Raw genomic sequence first — 23,705 nt, 5'->3', positions numbered from 1 at the left:
AAAATAGGAAAAGAACAGCAAAATAACATATAGAAGTTAATAAAAAAAAAGGAACTAATAAAGCTAGGAGCGTACATGTATGTTCATGAAAACAAATAAACGACAGAGAAGACAACCAAAAACACTTCTTAAAAATAGGAAAAGAACAGCAAAATAACATATAGAAGTTAATAAAAAAAAAGGAACTAATAAAGCTAGGAGCATACATGTATGTTCATGAAAACAAATAAACGACAGAGAAGACAACCAAAAACACTTCTTAAAAATGCTAATAAAAATAGACGACCAGAGAACATTTATCAAGGAAAAAATGTTGGGAGTGAAAAAGGGAACAGAACTACAAAAACAGTATAATTTTTAAGATAATATAGTTTCTATTTGAATAAAGTTATAAAAATAAAAGATAGTTTTTAGTTTTACCAAACCTTCAGATAAAAGAGAAACTATCTTTCCCAGCTCATTCCATAAGAAGTGAAGGAAAGCTCTCTGACTTCTCTTATCTACCTTGTTTACCCTGATAACAAAACCAGACAAGGTCACTATGAAAAAAGCAAAGTTAGAATCCATCTTACTTATAAGCATATAAGCAGAATTCGTAAATAAAACATTAGCCAGCAAAATCCAAGAATATTGGAAAACTCATACATCAGGGTTAAGAGAAGTTCATCCCAGGAACACAAATGCAAAAAAAAAAAAAAAAAAAATCTGTTATGAGAAAGACATTAGACAGACCCGATTGAGAACCATCCTACAAAATATCTGACTAATATACCTTAAAACTGTCAGGGTCATCAAAAAAAGGAAAGTCTGAGAAACTGTCAAAGACAAGAGGATGCTACAGACACATGACAGCTATTTGTTATGTGATATCCTGGATGGGATCCTGGAACAGAAAAAAAGATTGGGTAAAAACTAAGGAAATCTGAATGAAGTGTCGACTTTGTAATAGTGTTTTAATATTTGTTAATCGTAACAAATGTTTCATACTAACATAAGATGTTAATAATAGGGGAAACTAGTTGTGGAGTATATGGGAACTCTCTATACTATATTCACAATTTTTTATAAACCCAAAACTGTTTTAAAAAATAAAGTTTATTTTTAAAAACTTGATTCAGGGAAAAACTATCAAATGGAAAATAAATGCATTAAAATTAAACAAAAATTATAGAATAAGAGAATAAAATAAGTGGCCTTTAAAAATAGCCAAAGACTCTGTATCCCACAAATATGTTTAATCAAATACATTTCAGTAAAAAATTAAAACACGAATAATAGCTAAAGAAATGAATGACAAAAGCATTTAAAAAATCCTATTAATGCATATCCAGTTAAAGATAGTAAACGGACACAAATAGCCCCCCTTGTTCTCCAAACACTATCTAAGCCATGTTGAAATGATTTATATTAAAGAAGATAAATAATGACAAAGGCATTTAAAAAATCCTATTAATGCATATCCAGTTAAAGATAGTAAACGGACACAAATAGCCCCCTTGTTCTCCAAACACTATCTAAGCCATGTTGAAATGATTTATATTAAAGAAGATAAATGCACAAGGACAAAGATGGCAGGAGAAAGTAGCAACCAATTTTTAGAAGTTGTAACACAGGTAACAGGTAGGAAGTGCATTGGCAAACCTGCAAACATTGAACCTATGTCAGTGGCAGGGGAAGCCAAGAAGCAACCTGACTGCAGTTATTGCAGGTTCTCCAAAAGGGTTAGAAAATTGCCCATACAAGGCAGCTATAGAAGGAGGAGGTAGTGGTGGGGCTAAAAACAGTTAGACTGTAAGTCTGTTTAAGATCTAGTTAGAGATCAAGGTCTAGTTAGAACTCTGTTGCCCATAGGCTGCTGCTTCTTCACCTCAGAAGATGGAGAATGTAAAGCAGGGGATTTCTGGCCTGGAGCAACCAATGCAGGGCTGAATGCAGAGGTGCAATGTTGGAAACAAAAGAATTAAATGAGAGTTTACATATTCTCTGAGCAAGAGAGTCTTTTGGGAGAGTCTTTTCACTGGAATTTAAGTTCCAGAAAAAAACCCCAACATACATATATGAGGTTTTTCAAGAACATGGTGAAACTCACCAAAGACTGCCTGCATGTGGATGAAACTTTCATTCAGCCCTGAGCAGGAACAGGTGTCAAGTAGGTCATTGGAGAAAAGAGTCTGGAATTGAGGAAAGAAATCCAAGCCAGAAATGGGCATGTAGAGATGTGGGTATATGGATGTACGGCATTAAGTTTGTGTGAGACTAAAAAGGGAGTGAGCATAAATAAAGAGAAGAGCCCTGGAGGCCCTTCAGTATTTTCAAGTCTGTGAGATGATGAGGAACCAGCAAAGGAGGAAAACCAGGTGAGTATCATACCTGGGGGTCAAATGAATGAAGCATTTCAGAAAGGAGACATGATTACTTGAATCAAATGCTGCTGAGGACTGAAAATTGAACACTGCATTAAGCAACGTGGAGGCCATGGTGGCCTGCTCAAGAACATTGCCAGTGGAGAGGAAGGGATGGACTACACCGGGGGCTGAAGCAATGATGAATGAGGGCAGAGAATGAGCTTCATGCAGAGGCTCCAGGTTGCGGCCGTGGAAAGCAGAAAGAAAGGCCTGAGCTGCTGAGGTTAAAGGAATATGCCTGGCCATGGAAGCACATAGAGGCAGAACTGTGGGAAAGGACATGAGGAAGTGTTAACTGCTGCAAGGAAGTTGAAGGGATGAAGAGTGAGAAATACAATGTGTGGTTAAAATGTTTGCCACTGCCGATTATTATATACATACTATAAAATAAATTTTCTTTATTTTGATGCAGTGTTCTTTAAGTGGTACCTGTGTGTTTGGGGTTACTTTTCTATTTTCTCTGAAAATCTGAAGGCTTATGATTTTAGGAAGCTCAAGACTGAATCAACCCAGTCTTCTCCAGCCTTTAGCCATCCCAAAGCAAGTCATCCAAAGAACCAAGTCCCTAACTTCAGTGATACAAAACTAGATATACATATAATTCATTAAAATCTTTATTAACCATTTATTTCAATGTATGAAACTTTATGTTTCATAATTAAATCTATTACAAAGACATGCTTGTACCTTGAACTTGTTGCTTCTCCCGTATGGGCTCTCCCTAACACAGCCGTGCAACCCCTTTGCTCACCATCTTCAGGTTTGATTCACATGTCACTACGTGCTTATCTTTAGTCATTAGAGAAATGCAAATGAAAACTTCAGTGAGATACCATTCCATGCATATTAGAATGGTCAAAATTTTAAAAGCTGACAATACCAGGTCCTGGCAAGGATGTGGAACAAGTGGAACTCCTGTACCTTGCTCGGAGGAGTGCAAACAACAGCCACTTTGGAAAACACTTTGACAGTTTCTTTCTTTTCCATTTGTTGTTTGTTAAACATACACCATGATAGGACCCAGGAATCTCACTCCCAAGTGCAGGCATACTTCATTTTACTGCTCTTCACTTTATTGCACTTCACAGATACCGTGGTCTTAAAAATTGAAGGTTATATTTTTTACAAATTGAAGATTGTCAGCTAATCTAGTCTATTGGCATCATTTTTCCAACAGCATGTGCTCACTTCGTGTCTCTGTGTCATATTTTGGTAATTCTTGCAATATTTTAAACTTTTTCATATTATTAAATCTGTTATAGAGACTTGTGAAGAGTGGTCTTTGATTTTACTATTGTAATTGTTTTGGGGCACCACGAACAGTGCCTAGATCAGACAGTGAACCTAATCGATAAATGTCGTTTGTGTTCTGACTGCATCACCTACTGACTATTCCCCCGTCTCTTTCCCTCTCCTTGGGCCTCCCTGTTCCCTAAGACACAGCAATATTGAGGGGTTGGTTCATGAGGTTTAAGAGAAGAAGCTGTTTCCAATAACATTACAGTGCAAGGTGAAGCAGCAAGTGATCCAGAAGATGTGGCTCAGATCATGGATGAAGGTGGCAACACCAAACAACAGATTTTCAGTATAGGCAAAACAGCCTGGAAAAAGATACCGTCTAGAGCTTTCACAGCTAGAGAGAAGCCAATGCCTGGTTTCAAAGCTTCAAAGGACAGGCCTGCTCTCTTGTTAGGGGCTGGGGACTTTAAGTTGAAGCCAGTGCTCATTTACCATTCTGAAAATCTTAAGGCCCTTAAGAATTATGCTTAATCTACCCTGACTGTGTGCTACACATGGAAGAACAAAGCCTGTATGACAACACATCTGTTTACAGCATGGTTTATTGAGTATTTTAAGCCCACTGTTGAGATCTGCTGCTCAGAAAAAATGATTTCTTTTAAAATATTACTGCTGATGGACAGTGCACCTAGTCACCCAAGAGCTCTGATGGAGATTTGTACATGCCTGCTAACACAACATGTACTCTGTAGCCCATAGATTAGATTTCTTTTAAAATATTACTGCTGATGGACAGTGCACCTAGTCACTCAGGAGCTCTGATGGAGATTTGTACATGCCTGCTAACACAACATGTACTCTGTAGCCCATAGATTGAGAAGTAATTATGAGTTTCCAGTCATATTATTTAAGAAATATATTTCGTAAGGCTATACCTGCCAGAGATAGTGATTTCTCTGATGGATCTCGACAGAGTAAATTAAAAACCTGGAAAGATTCACCATTCTAGATGCCATTAAGAATATTTGATTCATGAGAGGAGGTCAAAATATCAACATTAACAGGAATTTGGAAGAAGTTGATTCCAACCCTCACAGATGACTTTGAGGCATCCATGACTTCAGTGGAGGAGGTATCTGCAGATGTGGTGGAAATAGCAAGAGAACTGGAATTAGAAGTGGAGCCTGAAGATGGGACTGAGTTGCTGCAATCTCATGATAAAACTTGAATGGATGAGGAGTGGCTTCTTATGGACAAGCAAAGAAAGTGATTTCTGAGATGGAATCTACTCCTGGTGAAGATACTGTGAACATTGTTGAAATGAAAACAAAGGATATAGAATGTCAAATAAACTTAGTTGAGAAAGCAGTGGCAGGGATTGAGAAGACTGACTCCAATTTTTAAAGAAGTTCTACTGTGGGCAAAATGCTATCAACAGCATCGCAGGCTATAGAGAAATCTTTCATGAAAGGAAGAGTCCATTGTCCATCAATACAGCAGACTTCATTGTTTTATTTTAAGAAATTGCCACAGCGACCTCAGCCTTCATTGCTGAAGGTTCAGATGATTATTAGCATTTTTTAGCATTAAATTTTTAAATTAAGGTAGGTACTTTTTTTTTAGACGTAATGCTACTGTGTACTTAATAGACTACAGTACGGTATAAATATAACTTTTATATACACTGAGAAACCAAAAAATTCATGTGGCTTGCTTTATTGTGATACTCTCTTGTGGTGATCTGGAACTGAACCTGCAATATCTCCGAGGTTTGCCTCTATTTACCAAAGAGTATTATAAATGCATGTTCACGGAAAAACCTGTACACGAATGTTTATGGCAGATTTATTCATAATTGCCAAAAACAGGAACCAATTTCAATGTCCTTCAACAGGTGAATGGATAAACTGGGATACATCCATAAAATGGAATATTAATCAGCAGTAAGAAGGAACAGAGTACTGATACACACAACCACATGGATGAATCTCAAGTGCATTATGCTAAGTGAAAGAAACCAGACAGAAAGGCTACATACACACTGTAGGATCCACTTATATCACATTCTGGAAAAGGCAAATTTATAAGAACAGAAAACAAAGCAGTGGTTGTGAGAGGCTAAGAATGCAGGAAGGGGACTGACTATAAAGGGGCACTTTCAGGAGTTATGGGACAGTTCCATATCTCGATTATGGTGGCACTTTATGGTGAGAGTTATGTGAATGTATACATTCCTTAAAACAAGAAGTGATGCAGTGTCGCTCCTGCCACGGGTTCGGATCCTATATAGGACTGGCCGGTGCGCTCACTGGCTGAGCGCGGTGTGGGTGACACCAAGCCAAGGGTTGCAATCCCCTTACCGGTCACGGAAAGGAAAAAAAAAAAAAAGAAGTGATGAGGATTTTTTGTATGAAAGATTTACCCCCAGTAAACCTGACCTAACAACAGTAACAACTATCACAAATGTCTCTCCAGCACTGAGGACGTCCCTCGCTACCCATTTCCATGGCTCTGTTCCCAACCCATCCTGCTCAAGCCTCTCCATCTTCCCATCCTCTGTTTTATAAAACCCTTCACAGGGTCTCCAGGAACTATCATGTCATCTCTAACCTTTAGCCCTTTTGGTTCGAAGAACAGAATTATTTGACCTTTTTTCGTGATGCCGCTTTTCTCTTTCAGATTCTCAGCCATTTCACATTTTTATCTTAATTATTTTACTCTGGATACATACATTTTTAAGCACACACATTTTTCTCCATAGATAGCAGTGAATGCCTTACAGATGACTGTAGTATAATCGCTGGAGGAAACCTCACTGGTTGGCACCCAGACTCTGCTGCTGTGTTGTGGCGAAGAATCTTGGGGATCCTTGGAGATGTGAATAATATCCAGTCACCCAAGATCCATGCCAAAGTTTTTGGCTATCTCTATGAACTCTGGTACAAACTAGCAAAGGTACTTCTATGTTACCTTTTACTCTAATCCAGGAAAATGATTTAGCATTTCATTTAAAAGCTGTGTTGCAATTAACTACTGAACATAGGAACTCAAATTAGGTGTTTAGGCAAAGTACACTTGATTATCAAAGATTAAATTATAATATTTGTAGTTTGATAATTTTATAAATGCAGAAAAAGTTATTTCATTTCATGCAAAATTAAAATATTTCTATAGGATATTAAAAATTGGTTATAAAGTAATTTTAGTTATTCTCTTTATAAAAGTGGTACTGGTTTTATTGTATGAAATTCAAAAAATGTAGAAAAATTCAAAGAAGAAAATGAACATCACCATCCCACAGAAATAACCAGTATTAATATATAGTCTTATTTCTGTGGATAAAAACGTTTTTACAAAAGTAGAATCTTAACATACATACAATTTTCACTCTGGTTTTTATTTTAGTTCTAACATACATTTTCCCCATGTTATTAAAAAAAATTTGTTTTTACTGTATAACTTATTAAATCATTTCTTATTATTTGGGGTTCAGGACCTCTTCAGGCATTAACATGCAAGGAAACACAATGCCCTCATTTTGTATTTAAATCTAAAACCACGTATAGTACACCAGACACACAATTCAAAAGGACAATAGATTTCATGATAAAAGAAAAACATAAATATTTTAAGTTTTCATTCAACTTGTAGAAATTTAATTGGCGGCATCTATTTGGCCATAGAAGACAATATTGAACTACTGTTGAAATAAACAGAATGTTACCTTCCCTAAAATTCTCCTCTTTGTGAATTAGATACGGGATAATCTAGCAATAAGCCTGGATAACCAGTCTTCTCCATCTCCTCCGGTCTTGATCCCACCACTCAGAATGTTTGCATCATGGCTATTTAAGGCAAGTAAGCATGTGTTTATTCCTTTATTGCAATTTCCTCTTCCTTTCCAAAATTGAATTTCAAAATTGTAATTGCCCAAGACTGCATGTTTTGAAGACAGGCTGGGTCTTACTAAAGCCACTACATCCCACATCTACATAAACAACTCTTATGGAAAACGGAGAAGTAAATGAAATGTTGAAATGCTCTGCATCTGGACCTGATTTAATCTGGAAACATCATCTCCTTCGCAGGCGACAACACTGCCAAATGAATATAAGGAAGGCAAACTACAAGCCTACAGGCTGATCTGTGCCATGATGACCAGACGCCAGGATGTTCTGCCAAACTCAGATTTCTTAGTGCATTTTTACCTTGTGATGCACCTGGGATTAACCAGTGAAGATCAGGTATTCTGACTTCTTTATCATGATTACGCATTAAGTGGAAACTGCATATCACTTTTTCAGGTGTATTAGAGTATACAAAAATTCATCAGAAATGTTGAATTTCTCAGTAGTTTCAACTCTTTCACACACAGCAAGCACAGTGATCTTTCAAAAATGTAAACCAGGTTTTATGACATCCCCTTTTCTTCTCCCGACTGACTTTGCATTGCACCAAGTAAATATAAATTTTATTCTATGACCTATGTGGTCTAACCGCTGCTTATGTTGTCAATCTCAAAATACTATTTCAATCACTTTTTGTTTGTGTCCTGCATTAGGTATTTGAAGAAAGTGATTCTGGTCATTTGAAGATGTTTGAGAAGTGTTGTTTTAGTAGTTTGGATGTTTTTGTGAAAGATTTCACCCTCCCATAAGTTAGGGGTCCTGACATTTCTTGATGAGGAGTTATTTTAATTTCTCCCAACAAAATTTAAATTTTGGTTAAGCTGGAACAAAAAGGCCAAAGGACCCACTAGCTATAGCACCATCCTTGTAGACCCTGGCTTTTGAAGGTAGAATGTGTCCAGTCCCTGGCCTTCTTCCTTTGGAAGACACCTAGTTGTTGGGGGAGGGCTGGGGGTTTTGGACAGGGACACGTGGACTCTTGACTTGATGTGGAAATATCAAACAGGCAAGTGATGTGATTTGTACTGCACAGAGATTATTCTGGACTCCATTTGGAGGATGGATTTGAAAATGGTAGTGGTAGGATAGAGTAGGGGACTGGGGCTGGAGACAGATTAATTAGGAAGTGTTTAAACTAATATAGATTTAAAAATTGATGAGAGCTAAGATGGTAACATTGAAGATGGGAAGAAAGGAATAGGGAAGATTCAAGAACTTTTTGTCACTAGGTCTTATCCAAATAGAGGTATGGAGAGTATTTCAGAATTTACCCTTTAAACTATAAATAGTTATCAGTGGACATGGATCATTTAATTATGAAGTAGTCCTTTCTGTATTTCATTTATTCTTTGAATGTCTGATGCAGACACACAGGCTTTCCATACCCCTAGGGTAAGAGGTCATTCTCCTGATTAGCCAGTAACAACTTCAGAATGTACTTGAACCCTTGGACCCTGTTTAAAGATTTTGCAGTACATTTCCTGATACATACTTTGAGCTTTAATTGTTGGGCTTTTATCTGAAGTAATAACCATACTGTCCTAGTGAGTTGTCTTTGTCCTGTTTGCTCTGACTTTGGCAGTGTGTAGAGGACATCTGTATAGCAGGCTGGACTTAATAAATGTAGAAATAGGGATGTGAGGTAGAATTGTTTGTACTCCCTGCTCAAAATATTTTACAGTCATCATCGCAGGTAGAAACTTCTTAAACAGAATCTTGCAACTCAGGGTGTGTGGAATTTTAAAGGGTATAAATAGGGAAGAGAATTCTTACAGATAATGAGCTCCCTTAGTGAAAGAACCAAGAGAGAAAGGTTTAGTTAACCACTCTCGGCTTTAGAGCAGTGTTTTGCTAAGATTTTGAAGGGGGAAAAAAATCACTTGGAAATAGTAATCAACTGTAGAATCTTCTTATTTACTAAAAGCAAATTTGGTTAACCACTCTCGGCTTTAGAGCAGTGTTTTGCTAAGATTTTGAAGGGGGAAAAAATCACTTGGAAATAGTAATCAACTGTAGAATCTTCTTATTTACTAAAAGCAAATTTGAAGTTAGCAGTAAAACACAGAATTTCTTTGGATGAGTTTCCTAGATAGTCACATAAATAGGTGTGAGTTTAGAATCATCTATTTTAAGGTATGCTGGTGTTTAAAAAAACAATGAAACAAGGTGTGAAACAACAGTATGTTAGAGCATTTGAGAACCCATTTTTACAAACCATTTTCTTAAGATACGATTTTACAGTGTGGAAAAAGGAGTTTTCAGATTTTATGCTTAAAATCGTTTTTGCATTTTAATGTGTGTCATGTTTTTAGTTAAGTAGAGGCTCAGTGATCTTTTGTGGTTTGTTGTTTCATGGCTCTTAAAAATGGCCCTGTGCTGGTAGAAATCCCAACACCCAGACTTCTGAGACAAAACAAGGATATCCTACATCTCCTTTATAATCAGCCTATTGTTTGGGCCATTAGAAGCTTGAATTTTTATGTGTATTTAATAGAATTGTCTGTTTTGCTTTAACCTTAACAATTATTGGTATATATTTTAGAAGCTTTGTCTGACAAACAAAATTACTCTAACTAAACTTTATTCCTTTGCCAGAAGAAAATTATGCATAAGACCCTCTAATGAAAGAAACTTTTCTCATTTAAGTAAGAAATGCCTCAGGTAATTAGTTTAACTTTTGGTCCACATGATTCATAAATGAATCATGGTGGTTGTTCCAGAACTTATATGTACTTCTGGAAACACATGTCATATTTATTATAAAAAGAAAAGAAAGCATTTACTCTGGGGAATATAGTTAAATTCCATTTTTAATTGGCAAACTACACCTGTGACTGGTAGCGTCTCCAGGCTTTTTTACATTTTGTGAGTTCTCAAAGAGCACTTTCATGCAGCCTGGCACTAAAAAGGAGTCATTTATGCAGAGAGAACTTTATAAAGAATTTCCTGCATTTTTTAATAAGTATAAGCAAATACTTTATTTAAAATTTAACGGTTTTGTTTTACAAATAAAATCCAAAGTGGAGTTCATTATTTCTCCTCTTGGTGGCACACTGGCTGCATTACTCAGCCATGCAACTCAAAGGCCACCACTCAGCTTTAAAACTGCTGCAGGACCCTGGACCCTTTAAACGTTATGGTGTGGGGGGCACAGTCATTTTACATGGTGCTTTCCTAAATCTGAGAGTATCAAAATTACATCAGTAGTGAACAATAAAGTGTTCAATTATAAATAAGCTTTAAGATGTTAAAAATATTTTCAAGCATAAGGTGCTTGTAGTAATTGAAGACTTTTTTTAGTTTGAAAAACTATTTGTAAAATAGCTGTCTCGCAAATTGCCCAGTGTTCTGTGACACAATTGTATAAAATAATGGTTTCGTCTAATATGGTAGCAGATTCATTTTGTAAACAAATATAGTCATTTCTATCTAAAAAAAAAAAAAACCCATACACACACACACTAAACATCCAGAATTCAAAACTTAGTGCATTCCAAAACAATTCTTTTTAGTATTGTTTTAACCAGATTTAGCTATCCTAATGACTTCAGTATTTAATAGCTAACAAAATGACCTTATCAAGTAGTATTTCCCCCAGTACATATATAATATGGTGGAAATTCTACTTGATAAGGTGTTTGTGGTTTATTCGTGTTATTGGAAACATTCTTTGAAATGGCTTTATTTTTCCTTGATAATGAATTTTTAGAAAATATTACTAGTTTAGAAAATAACTAGGACCATGGGCACTTTCAAAGTAACTTTAAATTATAAAGAATATTTTGGTGACTGATAGGACTACCCAGCCTGCCTGTGAAGGGGTCTTCCAGTTGGCCAGTCAGCTGCTTTGTGCCTGTGAGGATGGTGGGAGGATATTCTTTTCCCAGCACCCACAGTGCCAGATTCTGTGCTGGATACTGCACAATTGATTCTTCTCTGCAATTCAGTTAGATAAATATTATGAGCCATTTTATGAAAGGTTCAAAAAATATCAAGAACTTTCACCCAATGCCACACATTACAAAGGTGGTTAGAATTCAAATGCAAGCCTGGCTTATTCCACCTGGTATGTCTTTTCCATTGATTTACAGCTAACGAACGTATCAAACAGTCCTGCATTTTATTCCTCCCCTCTGTTTTATCGGACCCACTCCACTTCAGAATCCTCCTCCTTAGGTAGGGCTCCCCCTTTCTAACTGCAAATGCTTTTCCATGGTTTCCTTCCCAGATCTTCATCGTCTTGCAGTGTCTCTTCTGAAGCTGTTCCTTGTTGTTCTGTAGTTTTTCCTAATGCTCAGGCAGCTTTTCACCCCAGAATATTTTTACATGAAAGGAGCTATGGTTTGGATTTATTAAAAACAGGTCCTATTAATTTCATGATTATTTAAAACATATGGAAAGATCAATATGTGTGAAATGGAAAAGGACAGTCAAGGAAAGGAATTTTATTTTCATGTTTGTAAGAACATATATCAAAGACTGGAAAGTTTTCTTTGCTCAAAATAAGTAAGCTATTTTTTAACAATGACTTTCAGATTTAATGTCTTAATGTAATTTGTCTGTTGCACATTAAAGTTAAATTCTCTTTTAAATGCAAAGCTTACATTAATACAAAATTATTGTTGCAAATTTGTATATTGGAAATTTGGGAAAAGTGGTCTTCATCATTTTCATCTATAATGCCATGTCACCATATTTTGTGATGCACCAGAAAAGCACGAGACCTCTCTCAGGTAGAGAAGTGTGTACTGTTCTGCCCTGAGGTAACCATCGAGCTACAAATTTGAATCATAACAGCATAAAGTTATTATATAGTGTGATAGAGTGTGACAGTTAAGAGAATGGGCCTCTAATCAGCCTATCTGAGTTCCTGTCCTGCTGTTATCGCTTATTAGCCAAGTCATTTGGGTTCTCTGTGCCTTGGTTCCCTCATCGGTAAAATGAGCATAATTATGGTGCCTACGTCAGAGGAATGTTGGAAGACTTGAAGGGGGTAAAATGGTAACGCACTCGATCTGTGGCACGGACGTGACAGCCCGCAGTAAGCATGAGCCCTTGTGATAATGCTGAGGAGAACCAGAAGGACAGCAACTCTTTGAGTAACGTCTTGTATTTTACTTTTCCATTATCTCAAAGTGTTGATTTTTTTCCTTCCTTATACATTATCTTACTGTTGAATATAATGACTTGACTAAAAAATGTAACTAGGCATTGTGGAATTTCAGAACATGTGGAGAAATAACCACTTCCCAGCTGTGGGTCAGATATGAGTAATCATATGTTTATTTCACACTCGTGTACTTACGAACCAGAAACATTTCTTGTACATTATGTGGCCACAGGTTCATGTTCTACACTGCTTCTCACCTACCCCGTATGTCTTCTGTACAAGGCAAGCTAGAAAGCTGAATTCTGTGTGTTCCAGACTCCTTGTTGCTGGGTTGGCATCAACCCAGGTTCTGTCCTGTAGTGGCACCTACACAGCGCTCAAAAGCAGACATGCAGAGTGGTGGGCAGTGGCACAGAGGGAGCTGAGTCTTCCTATTGTGGAAGTTCCGCTCAGTCACGAGCATCACTAGTGACAAGTGCAGAAAGCGATGTCTCTGCTGCAACCGCCTTATGGTGTGTCTGGGTGTTTCTACTTACCACCTTTTTCCTGGCAATGGAGATTCAAATTCTTTAAGCCATCTAATGACCTGTTATAAATCCCTTTCCTCTTAATCTCAGAAAAGTGGATTCTGTTGTCTATAAGTAAGACTCTGGCTTAGGTAGTGACTGCTCTGCAAGGTGCTGTGTTGGGCACTGGAAATACATGATCAACACTGGCTTATATTTCAGCTATTAAATGCACTTGTAGCATTCATTTAATTTACTTTTTTTTTTCTTTATTTTAGCAACTTATTTGTAGGTAAAAATATTTAACTTTTTTAAGGGACATTTTACTTTCATTTAACTTCATATTTTAATAAACCTTTTGCCACACCAATGTTAAAGAAAACATAATTTTAAACATCATATATTGAGCAATATTCTATTATGGAAGTCAAAATAATTCATGATTTTCTTAGCGGATGTTACAGCCTCCTCTCATGAGGTATATGATGGAATAATATAATAATAAACAGTCGTTTGTAAAAGGATCTCATGGGGCTCCTCAGTGAGCATAAGACTTAGCAGTGAGCTACAAAAGCAAGGTCCAGGGGTGATACTTGTAAATTGGCCATACCTGACTCTTTTAATAACCCCAGACAGCATGTATCATGCAGTGATATGTAATAATTGCATCACCTTTTCTCAGACAAAGAATTGTTCTTTGCTAAAAATTTAGACTTATAACTAGAACCATATGTATTAGATACACATACATTTCTAAATATATTTAAGGTTAAACATAAATGAGTATTTAGTTCCAGAAAAAGTGAAGAATTAAGATAGCAGATTGGAAACCTTGTTTATCTTAATATCCAAGGAAATAACTTTAATACATATCTCTAAAGTACTCATTTTGTACAGCAGTGATTTTACCAAGGTCTGAATTCACGGGATTTTAATTCAGTGTACATATTTATGAATTTAAAGATCTAACTATTGTTCAGAAGATTAAATAATAGCCTTGATATGTATCAGCAAAGGAACTTTAGAAGGCTAACTCTGTAAAAGCTTCATTTAAAAACAATTAAAAAAAAACTATAGGCTTGTGCAATGAGTAAAAATAAGACTAGTTTCAAGCCTTATTTCTAAGGTTTTTAATGGGGAAATGTATCTTCCAAGACTTCAGGATATAAGATGGCTTCAAAATATATTCAGTTTCTGACTTTTATAGATGGCTAGCCTCATGTTGGGAACTAAAAGACCTGGGAGCTAGACATAGCTTTGTCACTCACTGGCCATGGGGTCCCTGCTGGGCCACAAGTGGTCAAGTGAATGAGTTGGATAGAGGATCTCTCAGGCCATTTCCTCTTGAATCCTCTGATTTATTTTTAGGCATTTTATTATTAGGGTCACATCATTCTTTCCTAAACATGGTGCAAGGTTCAATAATCTGTTCATGTTGAATATTTTTCCACACCCTGATAATATTACAGATATGTGTTTTATATGTCTCATAGCCTCTAGTCAGGTTCTGAGGCTGTGAGACACGTAAACGAATATCTGCAATATTCATCAACTTGTGCAAATGACCAAATAAGTCATACACACATTAGGAAAATTGGACAGTGTTGAATACCCTTCTAGCTCAGTTGGCTTGAAAGCAGCTCACAGAGGAGGTGGGATTTAGTAGGACTTTCAAGGAAATGTAAGATTTAGATAGTAGGACAAGAAGCAGGATGGCATTTCACATGTCACAGATACAAAACATGTTCAAGGAACAGTGGCCGTAATGGTTTTGATTTAGTGCCATATGTGTAAGATTTAGATAGTAGGACAAGAAGCAGGATGGCATTTCACACGTCACAGATACAAAACATGTTCAAGGAACAGTGGCCGTAATGGTTTTGATTTAGTGCCATATAGATGCATGGAAATAGTATATGGACATGAATCCAGGCAGCACTGTAGGGAGCCTTGATTCAGCATAGTTTTCTGCTCTGGATCGTGGGGAGCCATTGAAGGTTTTTGAGCACAACACTCAACATGACCAAAAAGCTTTTTAAGAAGCTTAAAGCACAGTGATTATATGGGTGTATTATAATCATGAGGGAATGATGACAACAGGCACAGAAAGAGAATTGTTACAATAGCCCAGGGGCAAGGTAATGAAGGCTAACAAGGACTGAGACACAGATGGGGTTTGTGTGTGAGTGTGTCTGTGTGTGTGTAAATTTGTTTTTGTGTATGTGTGTATATATGTATATGTGTGTATTTGTATATACGTGCTTATATATTTTGTGTATTTTGTGCCTGCGTGTGTGTGTGTGTGTATGTAATATTTAGTAGGGTCTAGTGCTGAGTGGCAAGTGCAATGAGAAGGTAGAGCCTCCCGACACTCTTCCTGTTATCTCTCAAAGCAAAATTCAATTCAGAAATGCAAGAAGGTGAATTGAGAGAAGGGGGGGCGGGCACAGTAGGATGGAAATGACTATCAAGACTGACTCCTGATGTCCCCCTCCCTCACCTTAGACATCGTAATACAAGGGCAGGCTGAGCAGGTACATCAGAGGACACACCAAAGGTGTCCCCAAAGAATTCTTGCCTGTTAGGAATTAGAAATGTGTGGGAAAGATTTCCAGGATCATGTTCTCTCTTCTTAAGAGAACATACTTTCTTACCCTGTTGGAATTCAAATAGTTGGTGTACAAATTGTAAATTTATTTACAGCTATTAAAATAGAACTTCTAAATGTCTCTGTTTATTTGATGTTTTTCTTAGCCAATTTTGTTAGTGTTTGTTTTTGAAAGTATTTTGACACTTACGTTCTTTTATTTTCTAAAAATATAATTTTTATTGATTTAAATTTGCTTTATTGAAATTAATGTGATTTTATTGAATGTAAGGGTTTACTGCAGCAATAAAAACACTTTCAAGTTTGATGTTGGTTTAATAGAAGAATAATACTTATAGGATGGATGATATATATATATATATATCTTCTCTCTTGACATGTATTGTTAAGTTCATAGTAATTCTTATGTGCTTATTGTACAAATTCAGAATGATAAGATATGAAAGCTATCATATAATTAATGTTATACTATCAAGTAATGTCCACTGGTTTTTTAGTGTTTCCTGTAAAGTTTCATGGGAACATACAAGCCATAGATTAGTCAAATTTTGTCAAAGAAAATTTTATTGTAACTCTGTTCACCTATCAGTGGCCATGTAGACTTCAGATAGATGACTACACCAAAGCAATAAATTGGAGGGTTTTTTTTCTTTTCTTTTACAGCTGTAAAACCAATAATTATTTTCATTAAGCCACAAACAAAGCCTACTTACACCTTAATAAGGAAAGTAGAAATATGCAGAAGGTAACAGATGGCAGAGGTTTCAGTTATGAGGTTTAACACGTGTGCAATCAACTCGTTTCACAACTTTAAAAAGCGTAAGATGATAGCATGAGAGACTAATCCAGAGAGGAAAAACTCTACCTGAGAGGTCAGAAACTAGAGTTTTGTTTGATTTTCCTTGTTGGAGTTAAAGTGTAAAGACTTTCTTTCAAGTAGATGTTATCAGTGAAGAATATATATTATGTGTATTTAGCCATAAACCTTCCATGTATTTAATAATACATGGTATGTGAAATAAGTCAAAGCATAAAGAAATGCAATATAATAACAACTCAATATATGTGGAAAAATGAAAGATTTTCTTCTTACTAAGCTGTTACCGTATGATGTAGTACATAAGTTGGTGTACATTTTTCAGTAGAGAACATGTTCTTTTTTGTTCTGAATTCTCTCTTTGGAAGAAGACTCTTCTGTGGTCTCTTGTAAGGCCCAGGTCTTCGGAATCTTCCTTAGTAGAGTCATTGGAGAACATCTTGTCTTTTTCCAGATGGAGTAGATGCTCAGTAAATGTGGTGATGGACAGAAAATTAAGGGGGGAAACAAGACCTCCTTTTGAGCCTGGCTGTTCCAAATCCATGTGGCATCATGGGGGAGAATGGGTGACCAAAGCGGCTATGCTGAGCTGCTTGGCTGAGATTTTGGCTACAACTGTCATTTCAAAGCAGGCATCAACTTTCTGCTGTGGTGAGCTAGTCAACATTCATTAACCTAGAACAGTGATTCTTGGGAGGATGGGAGATTTTGCCCCCCAGGGGACATTTGGCAATGTCTGGAGACATTTTGAGGAGTCACAGTTGGGAAGAAGGAGGTGCGCTGGCATCTAGTGTGTAGAGGACAGGGAAGTCATTAAACATTCTTCAATGCCCAGGACCACAACCAAGATTTATGACCCAAAATGTCAACAGTACTGAGGTTGAGGAACCTTGCCTTGGAAGAGTACCTGTGCAGATAACACTAGGCGAGGGGAAGAGCTAGGCAGTCAGTACAAATAAAAAGATAAAAGTATAAAAGACTAGCTCTCTTAATTTAATTGAGGAAATTAAGTAATATGAAAATTATGCAGAGAGATTAAAGTAAGAGAAGCAAATGTTTTAGGTTGAATTATATGAAAATTGCCAATATTTTACAGTTTTTCAAAAAAGGGGTGCAGTTTCATATGCTTTGTCTTACTAAATTCTTCATTTATTTTTTAAAAATCCATTTACTAAGTTTAACATGGAGTAATCTGATTAAATCTGAGTTAACACTAAAATGATCTGCAGTGGATTTTGTCTGGAAGGCCACTCAGAAGAGTGGTATGGCCTGCAGGTGCTGAGCCTAGGGTGACTGAGAGGAAGAAGCATGGCTGAGAGAGGAGCTTGCATGGAGACGAGTTGGCAAAGGGACACAGAAAGCTGCTTCCTTCAGATGTCGGAGGCAGTGCTGTGAGGAGAGAGATTTTAGGCCGTTTTACCTCCAGAGCAGGGACTTATAGGTGGATTCCAGCTTACCATCAGGAGACACGTTCTAAGCCAGCTTCCTGGTCCGATATGACAGGTGATTGATTTTGTGTTTGTAAGCCTGTCAAGCTCTAAAGTATTCAGCCCAAGACTAGCTGGCTGCCTCTCGGGCAGCCTCAGGAAGAGTGCTCATCCACTTTAGAGCTCGAGTCCTAGGCTGGAGCTTAAGTCACCGCATCCCTCAGTCAGTGACCGTGTAGCCTCTTCTGGCTGGAGTTGCTTGTGTCATGAAATGGGGCCCTGGGAGGGTGAGGACAATGACCAGACGTCAGTGGGTGCTGGTGCAGTCACTGCAGACTCTCCTGTCATTGGGAATATAGCTGGCTGACCTGTAAAATCATCTTTTCTCACTTAGAATTCTGTGAAAATTTTAAGAAAATTCACGTTTTTCTCTAGGCAAACAGGCACTGCAAGACAGAGGCATTTCAAGTACTAAAGTTGTACTTGGGGAGGGAGGATACTTTAACTCCCATTTGGAGAGGAATTTTTTTTTAATGTAAGAGATTTTAAATCATGACCGTGGTTTATAATCCATAAAGGATAGGTTTGGTTACAAGGAAAAATAACATCAAGAAAAGCGTTTTAAATTACAAGTTTTGTTCCTGTGAGAAAGTGCTCTCCTTTTGAGAAGTGCTGTCTTTTTGTCTGATGATTTCTTTTTAATGCATAACAATAAGTGGTAGCGTGGTAATTGCAGATTGTTCAGCAATTAATGCTGTTTACTGGAACACATTTTAGAAGGAGCATTGTTTTCTAAACATACAATAAACAACAGTTTTTCTTTTGTTCGCTCATGGAAAAATATTCTTTGGTAGGTATTTGCAGGCTATAGAAATTTTAGCAAAAGAGAACCTTCTAGTAATGAGACACTAAAATAAAATACCTACCATTTGTTCCTGTATTGGAGTGTTAGTTGAACTTGTGTGGAGTAGGTCTTTCATCAAGACCTAGTGCCTGTGAGGCCATTTGCTTTCCTCCCATGGTTGCCATGGTGTACTGGCTGTCCAAGGGCAGAAGCCCTGGCCTGGCTTCACTCTCAGCTATGGTTAGCTGTCCCCTACCTCTTAGAGGTCATCACTGGAAGCAGGGGCCATGCTTCATTCTGCCTCAGACCCTCACAGCAGCTGACGTGGTACTTTCAATCCAGTTGGCACTCAAGAAATTTGTCAACTTATTATTAAATGTTTTTGTACGAAATTATGAGAATGATTTGGCTTTCATTTCAGACTTTTTTTTAATGAATGGATTTTAAATCAAGTCTGCTTCAAGTCTTATTTTTCAAGTGATCTTGTAAATTAATATTTTAATAAGCCTATGATTATAAATTCTGCTACAGTTTAATAAAAGGAATAATGTTTGAGGCTTTGGAATTTACAGAATGCTTTCAGATATGATCTCTTTTGTTTTATGAAAGCACTTTGAGTATGTTACGTTTTCATTTCCATTTTACAGATGATGAAATTGCTGTCCGGGAGGTAAAGTATTTCTCCAAGGTCAGATAGCAAATTAGTGGTATCTTTTCCTGGAATCTTATCTTTAAAGCACTCTTTCTCTTCCTCATTCCCTCCAACATCTTCCTTAAAGCACCTTTATTTGTAAGCTAACTATCCTGATCTAACCATCACACACTGTACACAATTATTGAAAATGAACATTGTACCCCACATGTATGTATAATAAATTATCTTTAAAAAAAGAAAGAGAAAGTACTTTTTTGATCCCCAGAAAATGAATCTCATTACGTGCAAATAAAAAACCCAGATGGAAAACGTGTTCCTATAATTTGAAGTGATGAGCCATTTTTGACTCTTAAGAGGCTGACTGGTCCCATCTTCCTCCCGCTGTGGTGGGATTCTGCACCTTTCTCTTGGTCTTGGGTGTCTCAGGAGGCAGGACTATGCATAGCCTCTGCCAGGAGTCCCTCAGGGAGCAGGGCTGCACACAGCCCTGCCAAAAGAGTGCAGTAAGGTGACTTGCTCAAAGCACGCCTTGAACTCTAGGGGCTGCTGCCTGGGGAGGTGGTCAACCACAGACCTGACACAAAGTTCTGGGGCTTAGCGCACACACTAAGCAAATTTATTGGATAAAAACATGTCTTATATATGTTTTAGCCAGCTGTAAACTCCTCCCCTACCTCCCTGTCTTCTAGGTAACTCAATAGGAAGTCTGTGGTTTGTGGTTAAGCCTTGCGAATTTTTGCTGACCCAGTCTTTTTGCATTACTGCTGACAGTCTACATCCTGGACAGCAAGAGTGCCTCCATCTTTAACAGGTGTTCTCCTTCATTTTCCTCCAGGATTCGAGTGTGGTGGGCCCTCCCTCATACGATGGGTGTTCAGGGAAGTCTCAGGTTTGTCTGCTTTGTTAGTGGATCTGGCCTGAGGTTTCTCCATAAGCAGGTTGATAGAGATGGCTTCCTTGGGGTTTTTCTCTCAAATTTCAGCCATTCTTGAGAACTCTTTGTCCCAACAAAAATTAAGTCCCCCCCCCCCCAAAAAAAAGAGGTTGTAATTCTGTTGCTTAAGTAGAAAGTAAAAACATTACCTGTTGTGACTGCTCTGCATAACTCATCAAGGACTCCACCCACACTTGTGGGGTAGTCTGTGGACTCCTGTAATTGAGTGCCTGCAGGATTGCCCGGTTTGTTTTTTTACAGAACGCAGAAATGTTCAGAGCTTCGATTTTGCTGCTATGTGCAGGTGGAATAATTTTACTTATAAGAAAACTAGAGAGCATGAAAAGAATGAATAATCACTTTCTAAAGTTTATTTCTTTTCTGATGTGATAACACACCAGAAGACATGAGAAGCACCAACAGAAATAGTTTTTCCTGTTCTATCTGTTTTTGGGGCATAGAATGGGAAACAGCCCCACAAAACCCAGTGCAGGCTGACTTTCATCCAAACCTGTGAGCCACGTTTCCTGATTTCAGCATGTGAGAAGGAAACATGTTTACATGCATGTGACACTAGTTTTTGATGGCATCAGAAGCCCTAAGTCTTTTCACAGAGTTGAGGCCACAGATAAATGAGTCAGAAGCCATAACTGCTGTGTTTCTCCAGTGTGCATTTTAAGGGAAAAATAGGAATCTTGGTTTCTTTTGGAATGGTAAATTTCTTGGATTATTTTTCAGTAGGTTCCTTCTAATGCACTCCGCCTTGCTGCCCCTTGCACATCTGTGTTTTCTCCCCAGTAGTTTCCTAAGAAGAATGCTTTGGTGGGAGGCCTATTTTTATTTTGAAGATAGCATTTTATGGGCCAATTCCCTCATTTGATAATGTTTCCACGAGAGTAAGAGTTATATGTACATTTTGGAAGCACATTTTTTTTTTTTCCCTTTTTTACTGACCGGTAACGGGATCGCAACCCTTGGTGTCACGCCCGTACCGGGGACCGGCAACGGGATCGCAGCCCTCGGTGTTGCGCCCGCACCATGCTCAGCCAGTGAGCAGGAACTGGTCTCCACATGGGATCCGAACCCTCGGCGGGAGCGCCGCTGCGCTCCTAAACGGCGCACTCTCCAGTGCGCCACCGGGCCGGCCCTGGAAGCACATTTTAAGGTGCAGCAGTGACTCACTGACTTCATGTGAAAGTGTAGCTTAAAAAAGTATTGTTTGCATTTTTAAGTGGTTATTAGGCAGAGTGAGAGGAAAGCACAATTCACATTTTAGAGCTAAGTAACGTCCTCAAAATGGTGCTGTACTCTATGAGACCCATTATATAAATGTCAAATGGTGCTTCATTGACCCTGAATTTATGTCTTATATTGCTGTAAGGAAGAGGAGCATGCTTGGGTTTGTTTCAAAACTGCGGCTAACTGCAGTTTCTGATCTTGATTGATGTCCTTCTCCATGTCTTTAAAATGAAAAGATTGAATGATGGTCTTTTGGATCTCTTTCTTTTCTAAGTTTGTGTGATACCAAAGGAACAAAGTAAATACCCTTGATGCCCAAATTCAGTAGAGATGTGTTTTTCCTGCTGAATTTCTATACTTTGTTCTAGGGTAACACAGTGTGCAATTGGGTCCCAGTGAGGATTCCAGCATTAGAATGAGATGATTATTTTGTTTGACATCATTGGCAGGGTTGATTAAATTTTCACTACACCCTTGCAGCCATGGCATTGGGCAGCACCTGACTCAGTTAAGCTGATGGTTTTATCCAATAATTTGTTTTTAATATTATAAAAAGAATATATTTCTTGCTTATGCATTCCTGAGACAGAATGAACAGAAAACCTGGGAATAGTATAGCTCTCTGTCTCTGTAGTACCTGCATTAGTTATGTGTGTGTGTATTTTTACTCATTTTGGCAGTTCCTACCTTAATGATATTACTTACATGATTAAGCACTGTAGGTGCATTCTTACCCATTCTGTTACCTGTGGTGGCAGTATCTCTTTACTTTTGCTTCTGCCAGAGACCATTATAAAGCTGTAGAGGAGGGGGGTGAAGGAAACAAGCAGAGAGACCTAATTCAGTTTAGCCTCTTCTGAAACAAGCATCTGGTTACCTCAGGAAAAGCAGATTTTAGTATCCTCCAACCCCAACCCAACTTACCCCTCTCCAGCCCCTAATAACTTCCTTGGTGATGCATAAATGCCTTTCTGCATAGACTTGTTCCTTGGCTTTGGCCATCAAGTCTGGTCTTCTTTTGGAGTGCTGCATCAGTGTCCAGTGCTCATTGAACACTTTACAAATATGTGAGTCCAGTGCAGCCCAGTCGCTTTCACTGTCGCCACTGCTGACAGCAACTTGTTGAAGCCCTCCTTTGCTAAGGCTTCATTGTGAGGATTTAATAACTGCTCTCAAGCATCTGCACCAACCTCATTAAGCTAGACTGTTGTACAAACTGTAATGTTGTGGATTTGAGGCTTATCAGGGTCACGACTAAGACAGTCATTACATAGTCAGGCCGTGGCGTCTTCAAGGCATTGTTGGTACAGCTGGTAAGTCATTTCTCTCCATGACCCTCCAAGAGTTTACCTCATTTTATGGAATTATAAATGTGCCAGAATTTCCTAATGGGTTTGCCATCTCCCTGTCAGTCTCCCCAATGAGCTGTGAAATGCCCATTATAGGAAGCACACGTGAAAGGCAGCAACCCCTCATGATCTGTGGGCTGCAAGCAGGTGTTGTATTGGTCAGAGAAAAGTACGTAATGTTTTGTTCGCGTAGCTGAGGATTCGGGGCTGAGGGAATGACTTGATTCATGTGACAGGGTAAGTTCTTTCTTGGATGCTCTGATCTCGCAGTACCTTTAGCAACCTTGCAGAAAACACTAAAATGCTGCTCTCCAAAAGTATTTTGAGAAAAGGTTGCTCTGGATTTGAATGCCACATCATAGGCTCTGGCTTTCTTCCCATCAAAGAAATAACAGGCATTTCCATTTTGAACTCTCACATTCTCCCTAAGATCAGGAATAAGACAGGATGTCTGTTCTCACCACTTCTATTCAGCAGTGTACTGGAGATTCTACCTGGGGCAATTAGGTAAGAAAATGAAATAAAAGTTACCCAGACAGGAACAAAAAAGGAAAGCTATCTATATTTATAGATGATATAATCTTGTATTTAGAAAATCCTAAGGAGTACACACACTCTAAAAAACAAAATATTAGAATTAATAAATGAATCAATATACAAAAGT

At 37.9% G+C, this 23,705-nt stretch overlaps 1 protein-coding gene across 1 annotated transcript in view; it reads left to right on the top strand.

Moving 5' to 3' along the window:
• RALGAPA2 (Ral GTPase activating protein, alpha subunit 2 (catalytic)) overlaps nt 1-23,705 on the top strand; it is a 238,163-nt gene that overhangs the window by 59,895 nt on the left and 154,563 nt on the right. The window contains exons 13-15 of the mRNA XM_008581155.1: nt 6,406-6,599; nt 7,400-7,498; nt 7,733-7,888. Of these exons, the coding sequence (XP_008579377.1) occupies nt 6,406-6,599; nt 7,400-7,498; nt 7,733-7,888 (449 nt within the window). The remainder of the gene's footprint in view (nt 1-6,405; nt 6,600-7,399; nt 7,499-7,732; nt 7,889-23,705) is intronic.

This window comes from Galeopterus variegatus, unplaced genomic scaffold, assembly GCF_000696425.1.
Source record: "Galeopterus variegatus unplaced genomic scaffold, G_variegatus-3.0.2 Scaffold2283, whole genome shotgun sequence".
Classification (NCBI taxonomy): domain Eukaryota; kingdom Metazoa; phylum Chordata; class Mammalia; order Dermoptera; family Cynocephalidae; genus Galeopterus; species Galeopterus variegatus.
This window is presented reverse-complemented; position numbering and strand designations above follow the sequence as displayed.